Source organism: Chinchilla lanigera, unplaced genomic scaffold (assembly GCF_000276665.1).
Source record: "Chinchilla lanigera isolate Chin_1 unplaced genomic scaffold, ChiLan1.0 scaffold00042, whole genome shotgun sequence".
Lineage (NCBI taxonomy): Eukaryota > Metazoa > Chordata > Mammalia > Rodentia > Chinchillidae > Chinchilla > Chinchilla lanigera.
In genome coordinates, this window is record NW_004955443.1 from 18819325 (window position 1) to 18838935 (window position 19611).

The 19611-nt window shown below is 34.4% G+C and overlaps 1 protein-coding gene across 6 annotated transcripts in view; it reads right to left on the reverse strand.

The window, feature by feature from the left end:
- Rbpj (recombination signal binding protein for immunoglobulin kappa J region) overlaps positions 1–19611 on the reverse strand; it is a 246381-nt gene that overhangs the window by 36264 nt on the left and 190506 nt on the right. For 5 of the 6 annotated variants that reach the window (XM_013518082.1, XM_005392029.2, XM_013518083.1 and 2 more), the window contains one exon: positions 6849–6887. In XM_013518082.1, coding sequence (XP_013373536.1) covers positions 6849–6887 — 39 coding nt within the window. Of the gene's footprint in view, positions 1–6848; positions 6888–19611 lie in introns of those variants that run through there. The other variant, XM_013518085.1, reaches the window with a different exon arrangement.

The following is a 19611-nucleotide window of genomic DNA, read 5'->3' on the forward strand; positions in this document are numbered from 1 at the left end:
TTATTAATTCTAATCGCTTTTTTAAAAGATTTTTTTTTTAAAGATTTCATATAATGTTCTATTCAAGTGATTGTGGTATCTGCAAATAAAGATAATTTTACTTCTTCCCAATTTGGGTGTTTTTAATTTCATTTTTTGGTCTTACTATAAGGATCAGAAACTCAAACACAGTGTTTAACAAAAACAGTTAAGAGTGGACATCCTTCTTTGTTCCTGATGCTACAGGAAAAGCATTTTGGCTTCCATTAGAACGTATGATACAGTAAATGTTATTTTTCATAGGTGTTCTTTATCAGGATGAGTAAATTCCCTTAGTTTGCTAATAATTTTTGTCAAGAATGAATGTCAAAGTGTTTTCTAGGGGCCAGGGATATAGCTTAGCGGCGCAACACCTGCCTGGAAAGCACAAGTAATGAGTTTGATTCCTGGTACCAAAAAAACAAAAAAACCAGGGGTTTTCTAAATCCCTTCAAATGACCTTTTCATTTATTTAATATATTCCTTTTTGTTAATATTCCTTTTTCATTCAGCTAATATAATGCATTAAAATGACTGTTTTCCACTTCTAAAATAAATCTCAGTAGGTCATAAATATCCCTCAAATATATTGTTGGATTTCATTTGAAAATTTGTTTTCTTGCATCTTTGCTCAATAATGGATATTAGCTTACAGATTTATTTTTCTGTAATAGCTCTGCCTGCTTTAATAACAGGGAAACACTATTTTCAAAATGTACTAGAAAATATGTCCTGCTCTCCAACTTCTTGAAGAATATAAAAATGATGTGCTTTTGTTTTCTTACACTTAATAGAATTCAATAGCAATGCTACTTGGGTCTGCAGTTTTCCTTGTCATAACGAACTAAATTTCTTCAGACACAAGTTTGTTCAGATTAGTCTTTTCTTCATGTAGGCTTAGATAATTTGCTACTTTTAAGGAATTTTTGTATTTCTTCAAAAGCTTTGAGCAATTGGCAAAATATTAATTTTAATATTTGCTTGTTATCCTTTACATATTTGTAGAATGTCAGTGATGTCATCTTTCTTTTGCTTGACACTAGTAATGTGTAGCATGACTGTCCTCTGCTCAAAGGATTTCTTACAACATTGTAACCCAGGTCTATGATCAATTCTTTCTATTTTTAGTGTGTCCTTAAAGTCTTTCTTTTGCCTTTACTGGGTAGAGAATTCTAGGTTGACAGGTATTTTCCCCCTTTGAACACTTTAAAAGCACATGCTGTATTTTCTTATCCATAGCAAGTTTCAGATGAAAACCCTGTTGTGTTCTCATCTTTTGTCTTTTGCAAAATGTGTCTTTTGTCTGTGTTTTCTGTACGGTTTTTTCTTTAGCACTAGTTTTAATCGAATTGATGATGACGTGTTTCAATGTAGTTTTACACTTGAGATTCACTGAGTTTCTTGTATCTGTGGTTTTAAAGTTTTTAATGAAACTTAGAAAAAAACTTGGCCATTATTTCTTCACATATTGTTTTATTCATACTGTCTCCTTCAATGATTCCTTATATACATGTATATAAGGACACTTGGAAGACTGACCACAGCTTAGTAAAGCTTGCCCTTTTTCCTCATATATTTTTTTCTGTGTGCTTTATTTTAGATAATTCGTACTGCTATGTCTTCAAATTCACTAACTGCTCCCTGGCTCATCCTGAAATTAAACTCATCAAATGTTTTTTTCATCTTAAATTTTATTCTCAACTCTACAAATTTGAATTGGGTCTCTCTTTTATAAGTATGCATCTTCCATAACTTTATTAAACTTGATCATTCTCTCCTCTAGCTCAACCAGTAGGCAGGACTTTGCCTATTTCAGAAACAAAATCGTATTTGTGCTCACATGGAGTTGAGTTATACCACAGTGGCTATGTGGCTCACAGAATCTAAAATACTATCTGGCCATTTTCTTAATGATTAATCTTAGCTCCCTGAATATACAGAACGTAAGTATAATAACTGTTTTAATGTCACCCCTGACATATCTGCATGCCTTTGACTTTGTTTTCTTTTCATTATGCGTATTTTCCTGCTTTTGTATGACTGGTAAATTTTGATTTTTGTTTTTGAGTGTTGAATTTTATTTTATTCTTGAGCTTGTTCTGTTACCCAGTTACATAAGTTTGATCTTTTCAATTGTGCTTTATGTTTGTTATGTGAAAACAGAGCATCATTTAGTCTGGGCTAATTTTTAAATGAAGTAAAACCCTTCTGAGTACTTTTGGTGATAGTCTGTGATTTAGGAGGTTTTTTTCTTCTGGCCATTCAAAACAAGCACAATTCATAGCCCTAAATGAGTTTTAGGGACTGGTTCCTCTCATCCTTTTGGATGCTTTTTCCCTCAAAATGGGTAGTTTCTTCACATGCATGTGCTGATCAGTACCCATTTGAACACCAGAAGAGAAGCTCTGCAGTTCTTGGGGATTCCTTCCCCTCTGGGTCTCAGCCCTGTGAACTCAGCTCTCTTGGCTTCTACTCATAGCCCCTTCCTATAGCCCAGCCTGGAAACTCAGGCAAAAAGCCGGGGCAGTCATAGGGCTCATCTCGTTTTTTTCCTTTCTCTTGGGAATCACTACCTTTCCTTGCCTGATGTTCAGTATTGTGAAAATCACTGTTACGTATTCTGTCCACGTTTTTTAGTTGTTACAGGCTGGAGAATAATTCTAGCTCCCATTACTCCATCTTTTTTTTTTTTTTTAAATTTTAGAAATAAAAGGAGGAAAATACTAACAGATCGACAACGTTTTACAAAATAGCAAAGGATCAGTACAGACATTACAGAGTTACAAACAGAGTGGTAGGGAATTAACAATGCTTATTGTATTACATATTGATATATTCAATGTAGTTTCTCATGAAAACACATATAGACATACAAAGCTAATCAACCAATGAATGCCTCACTGACAGTTTCTTTCAGCAAGGAAATACAGGACAGTAGAACACCTGTGTTAACTATCCTGCATATACATATATACAAACTTTCTCCTTCTTTCCCTTCTCTTTTCCCATATTCCAGTTATCCTTTACCTATGAGTGTTTTCCTATCAATTCCCAATGTCTGTCATATCTCCTAGTTTAAATTAACTCTTTCAGGCTTTACACTAGAGAAACAATGCGGTGCTTGCACATGTATGTTTGATTTATTTCGCTTATGAGTATGGTCTCTAGTTGTGACCATTTGCCTATAAAAGCCTCGAGTTTATCTTTCTTTACAGCTGAGTAATATTCCATTATATAAAAGTACCACAATTTTCTTATCCAATCCTCAGTGGATGGACATTTGGGTTGCTTCCACATTTTAGCAATTACAAATTGTGCTGCTATGAACATAGGTGCACATACATCACTGTGATATGACGTTTTTAGATCTTCTGGGAAAATACCCAGCAGGGGGATAGCTGGGTTGAATGGGACCTCTAGACCTAGTTTTCTGAGGACTCTCCAAACTGATTTCCACAGTGGTTTCACCAGTCTGCATTCCCACCAGCAGTGGAGAAGGGTTCCTATTTCTCCACAGCCTCGCCAGCATTTGTTATTGGCTGATTTCTTAATGCTAGCCATTCTTACTGGGGTAAGGTGGAATCTCAGTGTTGTTTTAATTTGCATTTCTCGAATGACTAATGATGTTGAACATTTTCTCATATATTTATTTCCCATTTGTATCTCCTTGTCTGAGAAGTGTGTATTCATCTCCGCTGCCCATTTTTGGATTGGGTCTTTGAATTTGGAGGGGCTGAAATTTTTTAATTCTTTATATGTTCTAGATAGAAGGCTTTTGTCTGATGGACAATCAGCTAAAATTTTTTCCAAGTTTGTGGGTTTTCTTTTTACTTTGCTGGTGATTTCTTTAGATGTGCAGAAACTTTTCAGTAGGATGAGATCCCAGTTGTTGATTCTTTCAAGTGTTTCACGTGCAATTTGGTTTTTGTTCATGAACTCTCTGCCTACCCCTATGTCTTCAAGGTTTTTACCTACCTTCTCTTCCAATAGCTTTAGTGTTTCTGGTTTAATATTGAGGTCTGTGAATCATTACTCCATCTTAACCAGAAGTAGTAGCTCTAAGTGCTACTAAAATTTTCCAAGCAGGGAAAAACCACTTAAACAGTAAACGATACAAAATCACAGTAAAGTAGATGGGGTATATTGTATTACTATATGTATTTAGGGAAAGAAAGAAAAATTTCCTTATAAAGTTTATTATCATATTGCTTATAGATGTATCCATTAAAGTAATTTAGTCACTAAAATATATCATTAGAAGCCACCTCAACTTAACTAATGTTAGTAATATTTACCTTCTAAGTTTTAAATTTCAAAATGCCCATGTATCTAAATATAGCAAATCTACTGATCAGAATTTATTCAACAGATACACAAAAACAAATAATGGAAATATGTTTACATGGACCTATGAGGCAAGTTGTAATTTCCTAATCTGTTTCATCTGGAATATTTATGAGATAGTTTTTAAAATGTTTTAATTTTTAAAATAACTTTAGCTGGGGATATAGCTCAGCGGCACTGCGCCTGCCTGGCAAGAGCGAAGTCATGAGTTCAAGTCCCAGCACAAAAGAAAAAAGACGTAAAATAACCTTAAAGATTACACAGAAAACTGGCAAAAGTAGAACTAGGAATTCCTAGTCACCTAGGCCCTTTAAATTTTAATATTTTAACATCTTATTTGCATGTTATATTTAAAACATTAAAGAATACTGTGGGTGTGCCACTTTATCCAAAATACTTCTATGTTTATTTCCTTTTAAAAAGGACATTCTTTTAAAAATCACAATACTATTATCGCTGATAAAACAATAATATCTATTCTAAATATTTTACTCAAATCTTGCTGTCTGACCAATGCCATTACAGAAAACATGTCAGCTCCAGCTTCATAACAAAAGAAAAAAATTTTCCAGCTTCAAGATACTTAAATATAGTTGTTCCATCTCTTTGGTCTCCTTTGATCTAGAGCAATTCCTTAGTCTTTGTTTTACATCATCTTAAGATTTTTGAAGAATAAACACCATTTACAGTATTTTATAGATGTCCCTTAATTTGCATCTTACTCCAAACGTGACAATGTTTCCTCCTTGGGATGCACATGATATCTCTGTCACTGATGGAGATATTAATGTAAATCACTTGATTAAAGTAGTATCTGCCAGGCTGTGCATTGTCATGTTACTGTTTCCCTTTTTAATTGTCAGAAAATTTAAGTTTTCAACAAACTTTAACTCAGAAGTTTAAGCAGGCACTGATGATTTTGTTGGAAATAATTGCTACATTTCAACTATCCAATAATGATTTTCTTAATTCCATACTCAGTCTACATTTGTTAGGTGGCATTCTTCTATAAGGAAAAGTTATTATATTCCTCCATTTATGATTCATTTGTATAAATAATTTTATAATATTTATATGTACAGGGAGAGATAATTATCTCTGTGCTGAGATAATTATCTCATTATAGGTTCAATATCTGTTTTCCCAAATGTTTAGCACCAGAAGTATTCTAGAGCTCAGTTTTTTCAGATTTTTGGTATATTTGGACAGAATTTAAGGTTTGAATATCCCAAATCTAAAAATCCAAAATGCTTTAAGTACTGTGTTTTAAGTACTATGTCAGTACTCAAAATGTTTCAGATTTTAGAGTACTGTAGATACTCAGATTTCTAGAGTAGGCATGCTCAACCTGCCTGTATTGACTTCTAAACTGTTGCTTGATTTTATGGGTTTTAACCTATTGCATTATTACTTATTTGATGATCTAGTGTTTCAGATTCATCTGATGATCAAGATGTAGGAGTATCTTCAAACTGTTTCCTATGTTCTTCTGACAAGTCTCCCTCATTCTTTTACCAGACCAATTATTTAAACACAGAATGCTCAAAACTTGCAAATTTTTTCATTAGTTTTTATAAGATAACAGAAGTATAAAAATAACTTTATCAAATTTACTCAATACAAAAATCAACTGGTAGAAATGACACCTGCCTAAGTGACGCTCAGGACAGTCTGTACAGAAACGGTGCCTGAGTGACGTTGGGGGTAAAGTATTAAGTGGTTAAGTGAAACATCTCTTTTAATAGTAGCAATGATCTGGAAATAATCTACAGGGCCATCAAGGAATGGTAAGAAGATGGAAAACCATGAGCCTTTGAAGAGAACTATCAAGGTAGAAGATATACTGTAGGGCTAAAAGGTACAGAATCATAACAGCATACAATAGCAGTTAACTTAGAAAAAGAAAAAAAGACATACATACATCTTTTTACATACAATTTTCTTCAAAAATTACAAAAAACTAATAATAAAAGGTTTCAGCAGTAACTCTATGACTTTGATTATGCAACTGAGTTTACCTTACAATCTATACTGAGAAAGCTTTTTATCATTTTTGAGATTAATACTTTAATGTCTATAACAAACGTGTATTACAAAACTAATTTTGTATCATTAGAGCAATTTGTTTATATTTTCATTAAAATATATACAATTTTATGTTTTCTTTAAAACAGGTTAAAAAAAAATCTTGTAATCAAAGAATTGTGACGGGTTAAACACAGCTAAATATAGGAATCTTTAATGTTGCCAACCTTGTTATCGTCGCTATATTATAAAAGTTACTGCTTGCAAAGGTTTCAGTCTTTCCCTTTGAAATATATCCTCATAATACTGTTGCTTTTGTTTTTTGGAGGAGAAAACAGGGGGAAGGAATGATGAGAATAAGCCTGTAAGGCAGGTACCAATATGGGAAGGGTTTCTAAGAGTACCTTAATAAATGACAAGATACACAAACTGGCTGAGTGAAAGCCTAATGTAATACTTACCTAGTGAGTCGTTTAGGTGGAGGCCGCTCACCAAATTTCCTGGGAGGGGGAGAAAAAAAATATTTTAAAAAACTGTCGTATAACCACCATAGTTAGCTTTGTGTGTCATATAACCATCATAGTTAGCTTTTTAGACCTCATAAAATTTCCTTTATGACTTAATTTCAACCTTACTGAGGAACATAGAAAAGAGAAATCCTCTAGGGGTCATCTCTAACTACAAATAACAAAATACACATTTTAAAGAGTTAAAAAAAAAAAAAAAAACCACACCCTAAGTAGGCCTTGCACACTTGCTGTGAGAAAGCAGAAAACTGATGAGATGAAGATGACAGGCACCTCAAAAAAAAAAAAAAAACAAAGACCACAGTCCTTCAGTATCAACAGTGGAGAAAAACGCTCTGAGCCCAAGAGGTGGTGCTGAGGTCACAAGTCTTCATCCTATGTCAGAAACTAACCATGCACTTTCTATACAGTACCCTATTTAATCACTGTAAAACAACTGTATAAGGTACCTACTGGCCTCATCTTAAAGATATAAAAATCAACCTGTTCAATGTCATAAAATAAGTGGCAAGCCAGGTTAAGAATGAAACCCAGACTGAGAACTAGTCTACAATCTGTGACCCTATGAGCTAGCACAAAGGCAGAAATTCACACAGAGCTGACAAGGAGAAAAGCATAACCAAACTCAAGGACACATAATTCAGGTTCACATTATGGCAAAACATGGAGGGAAAGACTCTAGAGTAACATCAGTTCAGTTCAAATTCGTGATGTGGTGTTCTGCTGGGTAACTCTGAGGTTAGTCACGTGACTCTCCTGATCTGGTCGATGAGGAAATTAAGTATGGCAATTAATGATTTAATTTATATACTGAAAATATATGGAATACTGCCTAGGCTCTAGTGAGTGCTCAATAAATGTTAGTAATTACCATTTTAAAGTTATAAAGAGTTAAGCCAAAAGAAGTAAAAGAACTACAATGTTAATAGAGACAAGTATATAAAGCATATGTAGTTATTTTTTTATGACCCCTTATTTCCTCTGTAGTAGGAAAATGTGGTTTTCTGAAAGATGGTGAAGGCACAGCGTTTGAAGAAAAATAGTAATGAATGTTGTTTTTTGTTTTGAAACAAGACTTCAGTTCTAACAGGTACATGAATTGTTCTCAGCAGTTTCTATACTGTATTTGCGATATTCCACAAGACTATTTGCTTTGATGAAGTCTTTAGGCTCCCGCTTGATTCTGTTTAATTAATTAAATGACATTATAAATTCATAATTTATAATGGCATCTAAACCTGAATATATTATTTTTTTCATTAAATACTACTGAAATATTAGAAAGTAGCTTTAATTGAAATAGCAGAAAATGAGCAAATAATCCAAGTTTTTATAAGGAGAATAACTTTTGATTAGTTTTTATTTTACTCTATAGTACACTTACACAGTGTTTTAGTAATAACCGTTACAAGGTGGCTAAAGACTGTACATGTAACATACTTAACTACTGACTGGTCTATCAATTACAGCTATGGAGTTTAAAGCAAAAATCTATTCCTGAATCTTTTTCCACAGGAAAATTATTTTGAAATCTCTGAAACTGATTAAATGTACCACTATAACATATAATTACAATAGAACTGCTTTACTTGGATAGGTATAGAATATCACACATACACCAAGAAGTCTGTATATACAGAATTATATTTCACAGCGAGAAGTGAGGTATGCCTGGAATCTACGTAATGGACAAATGACAGACATTTCAATAATGCTGTCACCCTTCCAATCATCCTGTTAACTCTTAATATTTGAACCACCAAGTACCCACTGGGATCTAACATAAGTTAATTACATAACTTAGTAAGAGACTCATTGCACTCAACACTGAATATAAATTTTATTCCTAGATTTTTTGAAATTCTACCAAAATTAGATTAACAAGTAAATGTTGATTAAAATATCTTTTAAAAAATACTTATTAGATCAAGTCAGCAATTATATAGTATGCTCATGCAATATTACTTCTAACTTGATAGAAAAGGTAAGTACAAGAGCTAAGTACAAATGCCTGCTGAATCTGGATAGCATTTTGAACCAAACCATACATCATTCTATCTAGGTGCCATCCTAAGCCTAGGTACTGCAGAAATATTAAGATTGAATTGCTTCTTCAGTAATATAATAAAAATTGTGAGCAATTTTTACTGATCCTCTGTTTAATGCATACGCCATGACGAAGTTATCTACTACTTATCTCATTTATCTACTGGGCTACTATATTAATTGGAATAGGGATAGAATTCAAAAATTCAAAAAAGTCTAGTAGATTCACAGTATACAGTTAATGGTCATAATCCAACATTTAATAAATCTTCATATGAAAAAGTGTCAAGTTATAACAAGATACAACATGTACCTGTACTTATCAAGATGTATCTCTGCTACCAACCTGATGGAGGACTAACACAAAGCTTTAAAAATTATTTACTACAAAAGGCAGCCCATCTTTAATCATGGGTGATTCAATAAAATTCATGATGTAGTTTGGCAATCTATCTTAAAAACAAGATGCCTCTTAACATGATCTGAACTGACAAGTAAACCAGAAATAAGCTGAACCAACCAAATTTAAGCTATTCTTATGTAAAACATTTTTTTGTAATAGCTATATAGTATGTTTCACAACATAAAAACCAAAAAGCAAAACTAGGTCTTTAAGTGCCCTAAGGGCCCTTTTAATTTTATGAAGTAAAGAATTAAATCTTCATTGTAACAGAATCACTACTATCAAATTTCTCTTCTGATAGACTGTCAATATCTTATTTACATGAGTAGGTTTCTCCAATTTTCTACATACCATATACATGTACTTTACGTGTAATAAACTAAACAATCCTGGCAACCTTTAAAGAGAAAAGATTATGATTCCAGACTTTTTAAAGTAGCAAACAAAAATTAGCTGGTACACTGCTGATTTACACCATGCCCTTTCCTTCTAGCTCTATGTACTATATCCCTTCTCCCTCAGAGTAGGAGTGAGGTCGAATAAAACACCTGTTTGCCATCATTACCCATTATGCACATATAATACAACAGCTGAAGGAAACGTACATTCTTGACTTTCTATATGCCATATGGGTAATTTTAAACTAGCAAATTAATTTTACCTTAACTTCACTAACTTTTCCCTTATCAGATAACAAAGATCTTATATTCAAAGTAAGAATAACTACTGTAATGTTAATTACTCTAGCTGAATCTGATTTATATACCAAGGTGTGTGAAGACTTTTTAAAAGTTGCAATGTATCATGAAAGTACTTCCTACCTGCAAGTAGTAATGAGGTTTCCACATATCTTCCAATCCATTAGAGTTTTCAAAATGAGTAAAATATCTGCCTACTCATTACATTTATATACACACACTCCCTTCTCCTCAGAAATGGGACAACAGTGTTTCCTACCACCATATATGCTTCTTTATATATTTACCAATTTGTTAAGCAAGTATATGACCACAAATGCACTGGGGCCAAACATGATAAGAGTTATCAGGACTTCACCATCTTTACACCTTTTCTGGCTAAAAGACACTTCCCATGGCAAAACCAAGTCAAAAATGAAAAAGGGAAAGGGAGGTACTGTCTTTAAGTACACAATTTAGTAATTACACAATGACAAAACAAAGCAAAACCCACCTATACTGCCTTAGTAACAGCACTAGAACATTGCCTTTGAAACTGTCATGGGGGGGCTGGGGATTTAGCTCAGCGGCAAAGCGCCTGCCTGGCAAGCGCAAGGTCGTGAGTTCGGTTCCCAGTACCGGAGAAAAACCAAAAAAAAAAAAAAAAAAAAGAAACTGTCATGGGGTCGTGAAACTTTAAGGAACTCCCTATGTTTTTCTGTACCTCACAAATTTTCTGCTTAAAAATGAGATTAAGATGAATGCAAAAGTACTGGTGAGGTTTGCAGGAGAGAAGGGGAAAAGAAAGCATTAACAAGGTCAGAATATAGCTCAGCGACACAGTGCCTGCCTGGCAAGCACAAGGTCCTGAGTTTGATTCCCGGTACCAAAACAACAACAACAAAAAAGCATTAACAAAGCGAATTAATAATTTTTTTGACTTTACAATCAACTTTTTCTTTTCATTTTATGAAAAAAACAAATTTTCATAGCAGTTGTCACACTATGTATAATTATCTTCAAGGTACAAAACATAAATCTACTTAGTACAAAACATAAATTAAAAAGATCCTTACAAAAATAAACAGATAACAGAAACTTTTCAATGAACTAAGATAAACTATTAGTATAAATGAAACAAATCCGCATATATTGAAATATTTTTGGAACAGAATATGCAATTTAGGGAAGTATTTGAACTTATTTCCTAGTTATCGCTCTTCTATTTTACTCTTTATTTGTATTTATTTTTACTCATATATTTTTTCTCTCATAAGAGAAACCATGTTTGATCTTGTGTGACACCTCATTTAACATTATGTTCTCAAGTTGCACCCATTTACCTATAAATGCCTCTTTGTCTTTCCTTATGGCAAGATACTACTCCATTATGTATAAATATCACATTTTCCTTATCCATTCATCCATCTGTTGATGGACATATATGGCTGCTACCAAGAGTTAACGATTGTAAATTGTGCTGCTATAAACATGGCTATGCATGCATTCCTGAAATATGAAGATTTTAAATCTTTTGGAAAGACACCTAGGAGGGGGATAGCTGGATCAAATCGAATTTGTATTTTTAGTTTTTTAAGAAATCTCCACATTGATTTCTACAGTGGTTGTACTACTTTATATTCCCACCAACAATGCAGTAGGATTTCTTTTCCCCCACATCCTAACCAGCAATTTTTATTATTAGATTTTTACGATGATAACCATTCTTTCTGGAGTAACATGATATCTCAGGGTAGTTTTAGTGTGTTTTATTCTGATAGCCAGCAACAATGAGCATTTTTAATGTATTTATTCGCTATTTGTATTTCTGAGAAGTGTCTACTCATATTAAAATTCATAATTAAACCAAACTACATCAAATCTGCTATACTGTATTTAAATTCTACAGAATTCATAAATGCCAGGATTTGTGTAGAGAAGAAAAAGTAAGACGAAAATAAAGGCTGATTAAGACCTTAATCTCCTACTATGCTTGATATCTGGCTTTTTAGGTTTCTCCAATATGAGTACCAGGTTCGGTTAAGGCTCTCTGTCCAAATATCTATACCTGAAGGATGCTCGTGGGTTAAGCATGCAACAACATTCAACTCTACTACACAGACAGGACAAGTAAGTTGTAAGAATTCTGATCTCCATTAGTATCTCTTATGAAGACCCTATATGAAAATATGGCCTCAAAGATCTTTAGGGGGAGTGGGTACAGCTCAGTGGTACAGCACGTGATTAGCATGCAGGAAGCTCTGGGTTCAATCCCCAGAACTGTACATCCTGCATGCGTGCACACACACACACACACACACACACACACACACACTCACACACACACTCAAACTACATCAAATACCTTTTCAAAACAAAATATTGCTTTTGTGATATTGCTACTCCCACCCCCCAAAACCCAGAAACTGAATTTAAACATGAGGAATAAATTCAAATTGTGGAACAGATTTTTCAACAAAAAAACTTAAGGAACAGGCGCAGATTAAAGACTACACACATAACTGCACCATATGACATATGAACAGAAAGGGTGTTTGCTATAAAACATACTTGACAACTGACAGAATCTGGATAAATCCTACAGATAACAGAATTACATCAATTTTAATTTCCTAACTTTGACAATTGTACAGCAGTTACATAAGGGAATGTTCAAAAATACTGTCGTATGACAGAACTTACTTTCAAACACTGTAGGGAAAAAAGTTCATGTATTTGTGTGTGTTCAAAGGATAAAGTAAATGTGGTAAATGTTAACATTTGAAGAAGGTGGGTGAACTCTGCAGTACCTTGGCAATGTTTCTACAAAGTAAAATTCTACCAGAACAAAATGGACACACCCAAAGAAGCATGTATCTCTTAATCAAGACCCTGACCCAAGTCTGCTTGCTGCAGAATCTGGTGGCGACAACCCTATCAAAAAACATTCATGGAAGGTGGCTTTGTGGCCAGCTCTCTGGCTCCGCTTTTATGTCATTAAGGTAATTATTTTAAAATTGCCTGCTGTAGATCTAAAGTTTGATAACACCCAGGGGTGGTACACAGGTGAAGAAACAGAAATTGCCATATACTGTTGGGGGTTTAAATTTGTGCAACTTTTTTAGAAAACATTGTTGCAATGTCTATTACATTCCTTTGACCTGGCCAATTCAATTCCAGAAAATTTGCACAGAAGCATCTAATTTGTAAACTGTACAAAAATATGCATAAAGAAGTTGAATAGCGCATCATTTGTATCAACAAAAGAATTTTTAAATCATGTATCTGCTAGTCACACAGCACCTCCCACTTATGCCTATGTAGACACACAGAAAAGCTGTTCAGAAAGTAGCATTAATTTTATATACAACACACAGAAACATGATCTACACATAATTATGACTGATAACAGTGGGCAGCAAGAAAAATTCCATTTTGCTTTAGAATACATTTGATAATCTGACAAATTCTTTGTCTTTACTAATTAACTTTGGCTTAGGTAAACAAAATGATATTGCATGTTCTATTTCTCAACCATTAACCACTCAAGTACCAACTCTAGAATACAAGTGGCTTAAAAATAAAGTAAATTAATAATAAAAGTAGAGATAAGAATTCACTATTTAAAAAAAAAATCTTAGTAAACAAATTTCACCAAGGGAACCATTTTTAAACCTTTGTGCCACACTAAAGACTCAAGTTCATACCCTATAAAAATCTAAACTTCCACAAAAGGAATACAACTTAATGAGATACAGAGGTTCTAATCTTAACTGGTGCAAATGACTTCTATAGGCACTTTGCTTAATCTTATGAACTGTGTCTTCATATGACACATATGCCCTTATGAACTCAGTCATGGTCTTCTGATCTTCATGATTTTGTCTACCTTGGGTTTTGCCTTCTGTCTTGGCACCCAGGGGACAGAGGAATGACAAAGTTGTGTGGAAAGGGTCAAGCAGTGTTCAGACCTGCAAAGTCTCACTTACCACACAGGTTGATCATATACAGCCAGTTGGGGAAGAAGTGCTATGGAAAGGGCATGGACTCAGAGCTGGGCTGCTTAAATCCAAATCCTAGCTTTAACGCAAACTAGTGCTGTGACCTAGAATGGACTTAAATGTTGTGTCTCAGTTTGGTCAACTGAAAACAAACAAAAATAAGTTCACACAAGTTCTTTTCCTTTTTTTTTTTCAGTACACATTTGTGGGCATTCAAAAGGTTCATACATGGAAAGCACTGACAAGAGTGTTCAGCACCAACTAAGCATTTGACAAAATACCACTCACTACTCCTTCAATGTGGATAACTGAATATTTATACTAACTAATACAATGAAGCTGAAATGAATATTACTTTAAAAATACATATAATCATATATCTAAGGAATTAACTAACATCCACTATATAAAAAGAATTCCTATAACTCAACAACAAAAAAGGGCTACGGTGTAGCTCAGTGGTAGAATGCTTGGCTAGCAAGCATAAGGTCCTACATTCTACCCCCAATAGTGCAAAACAGTAACAACAAAAAAGCCTACCTAATAAACAGGTATTTCTCTAACAAAAATATAAAAACAGGCAATATGCACAAGAAAATCTACTCAACACTAATAAGGGAAATGCAATTCAAAACCACAATGACATCCTACACATCCATTAAGATGGCCATTATTATCAGAACCAACAACAGAAGTAACAAGGTTAAGAAGGATGTAGGGAAACTGAAACCCTCAGGCACTGCTGGTGAGACTGTATCTAGTGTAGCTGTTATATAAAACAGTGTGGTTTATCAAAAATTTTAAAACAATTACCATATGACCCACCAATTACACTTCTGGGCACATACCCAAAAGTGACAGCAAAGACTCAAAACGATAGTTGTACACCAATGTTTACAGTAGCATCATTCACAATAGGCAAAAGGTGGAAAGAACCCAAATGTCCACTAACAATGAATAGATAAACAAAATGTGGCACATATGGACAATGAGATATTACTCAGCCTAAAAAGGAAAGAAATGCTGGTACATACTACATAGATAAATCTTGAAAACATTATGCTAAGTGAAATAAGCCAGACACAAAAGGAAAAAAGTAAGAGCTAACTACAGTAATTAAACTCACAGAGACAGAAACCAGGATGGTGGCTGTCAGAGGCAGGCACGCTTGGTACTCAAAATGCACTCAATAAATGTTTGATAAATGAATAGATGAATGAGTACATATTTCTTAAATATAGCAGCACCTATAAAACATATTTATGACAGTGAAGAGACGAAATTCTTTCCAATGCTATCATTCCACAACTGCTAACTAGGCATAAGAAATCATGCATTAGATGAATGGTAAGGAGCAGGCCATCTGCAACAGAGGGGCAGGGTGGCCATTAATTCACCACTGCAAATGAATGGTAGTCCCTCAGCTTTCTCCAGAAAGGATTCTGTTTTTTAAAGATAAGGGTAGATGAGGAACAAGTATAGAGCCTGACCCAAGTTCACAGATCTAGAAGGTAAATGGTAGGGAGGGGTGTAAATTCAGTTATGACTCCAAAGTGACCTGACTTTCTCTCTAGTCACAAATAAGTAGCAATCCTACAACATGTAAAGAACTAAGCACATGCAGGAAGAAGGGGAAAACAGGGAACTAATAAATAGGTACAAAGTTACAGTTAGATTACAGAAAAAAGCTCTAGAGACAGATGGTGGTGATGGCTGCACAACAATGTGAACATACTTAGTGTCATTGGACTGTAGACTTAGAATTGGCTAAAAAGATTTTACATCATGGACATATTACAACAACAATACACCTTTAATTTTTGCCTTCAACTATGGCATAGAAAGGGTCTCTAGGATCAGCTTAAAAGGGCCTACATTACCGCCATATCACATGGCAGCAACTACCCAGTAACAGAAAAAACAGACAAGTGCCAAAACAAACAAACAAAAACTCAGGGGGTGTATGTGTATATAAATAGTTCATCCTACCATCGAGGTAAAGATGCAAAATGAAAGAGACAACATGCTTAGAATCTATACCTCTCTAGGAAGGGCAGCCCAGGCAATAAATAGTGAGCAAGTACAGCTCTCCCGTGACTTGCCTATAGGAGAAACTGTGTGAGTCTCAATAGAGACTGCGTATGCCTGAACATCCTTCTTGGGAAATCCACAAAGTGATCATGGAGTCAAGTACCTCTTAGCCTTGCTTACTTCTCACTCCCATCTCAAGATATAAGCAGTGAAGATTTTTGTTCTATCCACACAATTTTCTGACAGATGTTCAGGTTGTTGATGGAAGTAATCTTGAATTTCTGATGGTTAGGCAGTCACTTGAAAGCGTGTTTCAGGAAAAAAATATACCAGGAGAAAATCAGGAGTTGCTAACACTCCTCTTGACTTTTCCAAATGTTCTTTCCAATACTACTGAAACTCTTTATTTAAAAAAAAAAAAAAAAAGCAAAATGAGAAAGGTACTTCTTACCCCGCCAAAAAAGATATTTAGAAGTCTGAGTGCAACCACATACTACAAGATTTCTCCAACCTGTCCTCCAAGAGTTCTACTCTTGAAAACATGCATCATTTAGTGCATAGCTGCTCTGTCTGCGAACAAAGTTCAATTATGTGGAAGCCACTGTTAAGGACAGGTAAAAAGACATTTGGCACTGAGACTGGTCAGATCTATAAGAATACAGCAGAAAGGGCCAAGAAGACTTTTAGTAGGAAAGGAAAAGAGGCAGAAAAACAAATCAAGTCCCAGAAGGATTCTCTGAGTGACTTCCTGCCCCCAAGAATTAACTATAAAAATTACCGTTTAAAAAAATAACCACTAGGGGCTGGGGATTTAGCTCAGCAGCACAGCACCTGCCTGGCAAGCCCAAGGTCGTGAGTTTGATTCCCATTACCGGAAACAAAACAAAACAAAACAAAAATAAATAAATAAATAAATACTCAGCAAAAGGCTCCATAATTTTAAGGGTGGACTTTGCATTATGTCTTACTACCCTAGAAATAAAACATTACAACTACCAAGTGAGAAATTAAACCATAAACTTGGTAGAAAGAGGCCAAACATTATACCCTTTTAAGCTACCATCACAGGGATGGAAATATCAGAAATATGGAAGAAATGTTTCCCTATAAATGCTCCAATGGCCCATCTCTAAATTCTTCCTGATTCAGCTTCTAAAACAGAATATCAAGCAATTAGGTGGTTCATGAAAGCCTGTAATTTTTCCTTAATAAAAGTACACCTGAGCCAGGAATGGCGATGCATACCTGTAATCCCAGCACTTGGGAGGCTGAAGCAGGAGGATCACCATGAGTTTGAGGCCAGCCTGTACATAGAGAGACCTTGTCTCCAAAATAAATATATAAATAAATGTATATACACCTGAGAAAGTAGTGATACTGCTAGACCTTTGACAACACTTTAAAAGATATACTTGCTGACTTTAGATTTTTATTTCTGATGAAGTACCAAAATAGTCAAATGGTATGCCTCACATCTGAACAAATGGATATCAAAAAAAAATATAAGAATGCCCACAGCACCATTAAGATTCAATAACTCTAAAATAAAAATAAACCAAATGATCACTGTCAAAGAACTGGATAAACTACAGAATAATCATATAACAAAGTACTGAAATTAAGCAAGGTATGGCTACATATGCAATGTTGACTACTTGTGAAAGAAGGCACATTCAAAAGGCATAAACTTATGTGATGCTTACTATATGAAAATCAAAAACAGGCAAAATAGTTTCTAGTATCTGACAATATTTGGTTATGTTTGGAAAGGGATGGAAACTAGAGGGCCTAACAGAAGGCCTGGGAGGAACTGGTATGGGGGAATATACACTGGTATGTTTGGCCTCTTTCTACCAATTTATGGTTTAATTTCTCATTTGGTACTTGAAGTGTTTTATTTCTAGGGTATTAAGACATAATGCAAAGTCCAGCTTTAAAATTACAAAGCCTTTTGCTGAGTATCCTTTCCTGGACTTTATTTCTATATTTTCACATAAAATTTTAGAAGCTGCTGTTTTCTAGTCCTCATCAGTAATATTTCAAAAAGTACATACTTCACATTAAATTAAACTTTTAAGATAAAAGTCAAATATCAACTTTTAAAAAGTTTTTTTGACAGTATAGGGAACTGAACCCAGGGCCTTTACACTGAGCTACATCTATAATACATTTTTATTTATTTACTTACTTACTTATAAAATAACTTCAAGACAGGTCTTGTAAGTCACTGAGTTGCCCAGTGCTGCGTTCGAAGACGATCCTCCTGCCTCAGCCTCCAGAGACAGGACTACAGGTTTTTACCACGTGGCCTGGTTATTTTAATTCCTGATATAATTGGTCCTTTCTTTCTCCATTTAAATTCTAGATCAGATATTGCAACATTTTCTCTTTAAGTGACAAGGCAGAACATTAACATCAATTCTGTTCCTTTTTTTTTTTTTTTGCCAAACCACATACTTCACGTATATATATATATGTTTTTTAACTCAATAATTATTCAGGGTCATAGAAATATGCGAGGATTCAGAATACTTGTACTCATGAGTTTAAAATTGGCTTCCTTTGCTTTTTTCACCTAAAACTGAGATGAGGAAGGAAAGAGAATAGAATAGGATAATTGATTGTTCTCCCAGGATCAGGCTCCTTTTCTTTCACTATTTAAGTGTACATGATGTGGTAGGTACTGTACAAGACACTTGGAATACATAGCGGCAAACGAAACATGGTACATCTGATGCAGTATTATCACAATAGCAGCTACTGGAGGTAGGCACTATGGTATATAGTTTGCATGAATATCTCACTTCTTAACCACATCAGTCTTACAAGGTAGGTGTTATTATCCTCATCATATACAGAGGAAACCAGCTCATCAGCTGCCTTGCCCAAGTTCACATACTGGTAAATTTACTACAAAAAGTAATGAGTTTAAGGTTCATTGTTTTCCACATGTTCTACATTAACAGATTTTTTTTTCATATATACAAATGTGAAGAGGGTGGCAGTACATTAATCAGTGTGCCAGGATTATAAAGTATACTTTCTATAACACAGTGACATTTGGTTTGCTTTAAGAGGGTCAACAAAAAATGTAAAGGGAAATCTTTCTTTGCCTCCTAATTCTTCAACTACTGATTAAAGTTTATAAGGGTAAGAAATAAATTTTTCTTTGATAACTAGAAAACGAAAAATGGTTTCTAATGCTATAAATACACAGAAATCAGAACTCTGAAGACATTTGCTGTGGGAACCATACCTTCACTACTGCATGGATGTATGTACGCATATCATAAATTTGTCAGTTTCTTTCTGAAATAATTACTCTTGTACTTTCCCTGCACAAAGAGAGTATATTATATAGCAGTAAAAACTCTGAGCATCTCCTGCCTTCAGGGTTCAGCATTATCAATTATAATTCTCCAAAGTGTATTTTTCTGAATTAAAAAGGAACACTGATCTGATTCATATAGACTTCAGTTTAATGAAGAAATGTTCCCATTCCTCTTTCTTCTGTTGGTAGAAATTATGCAGACACGGGG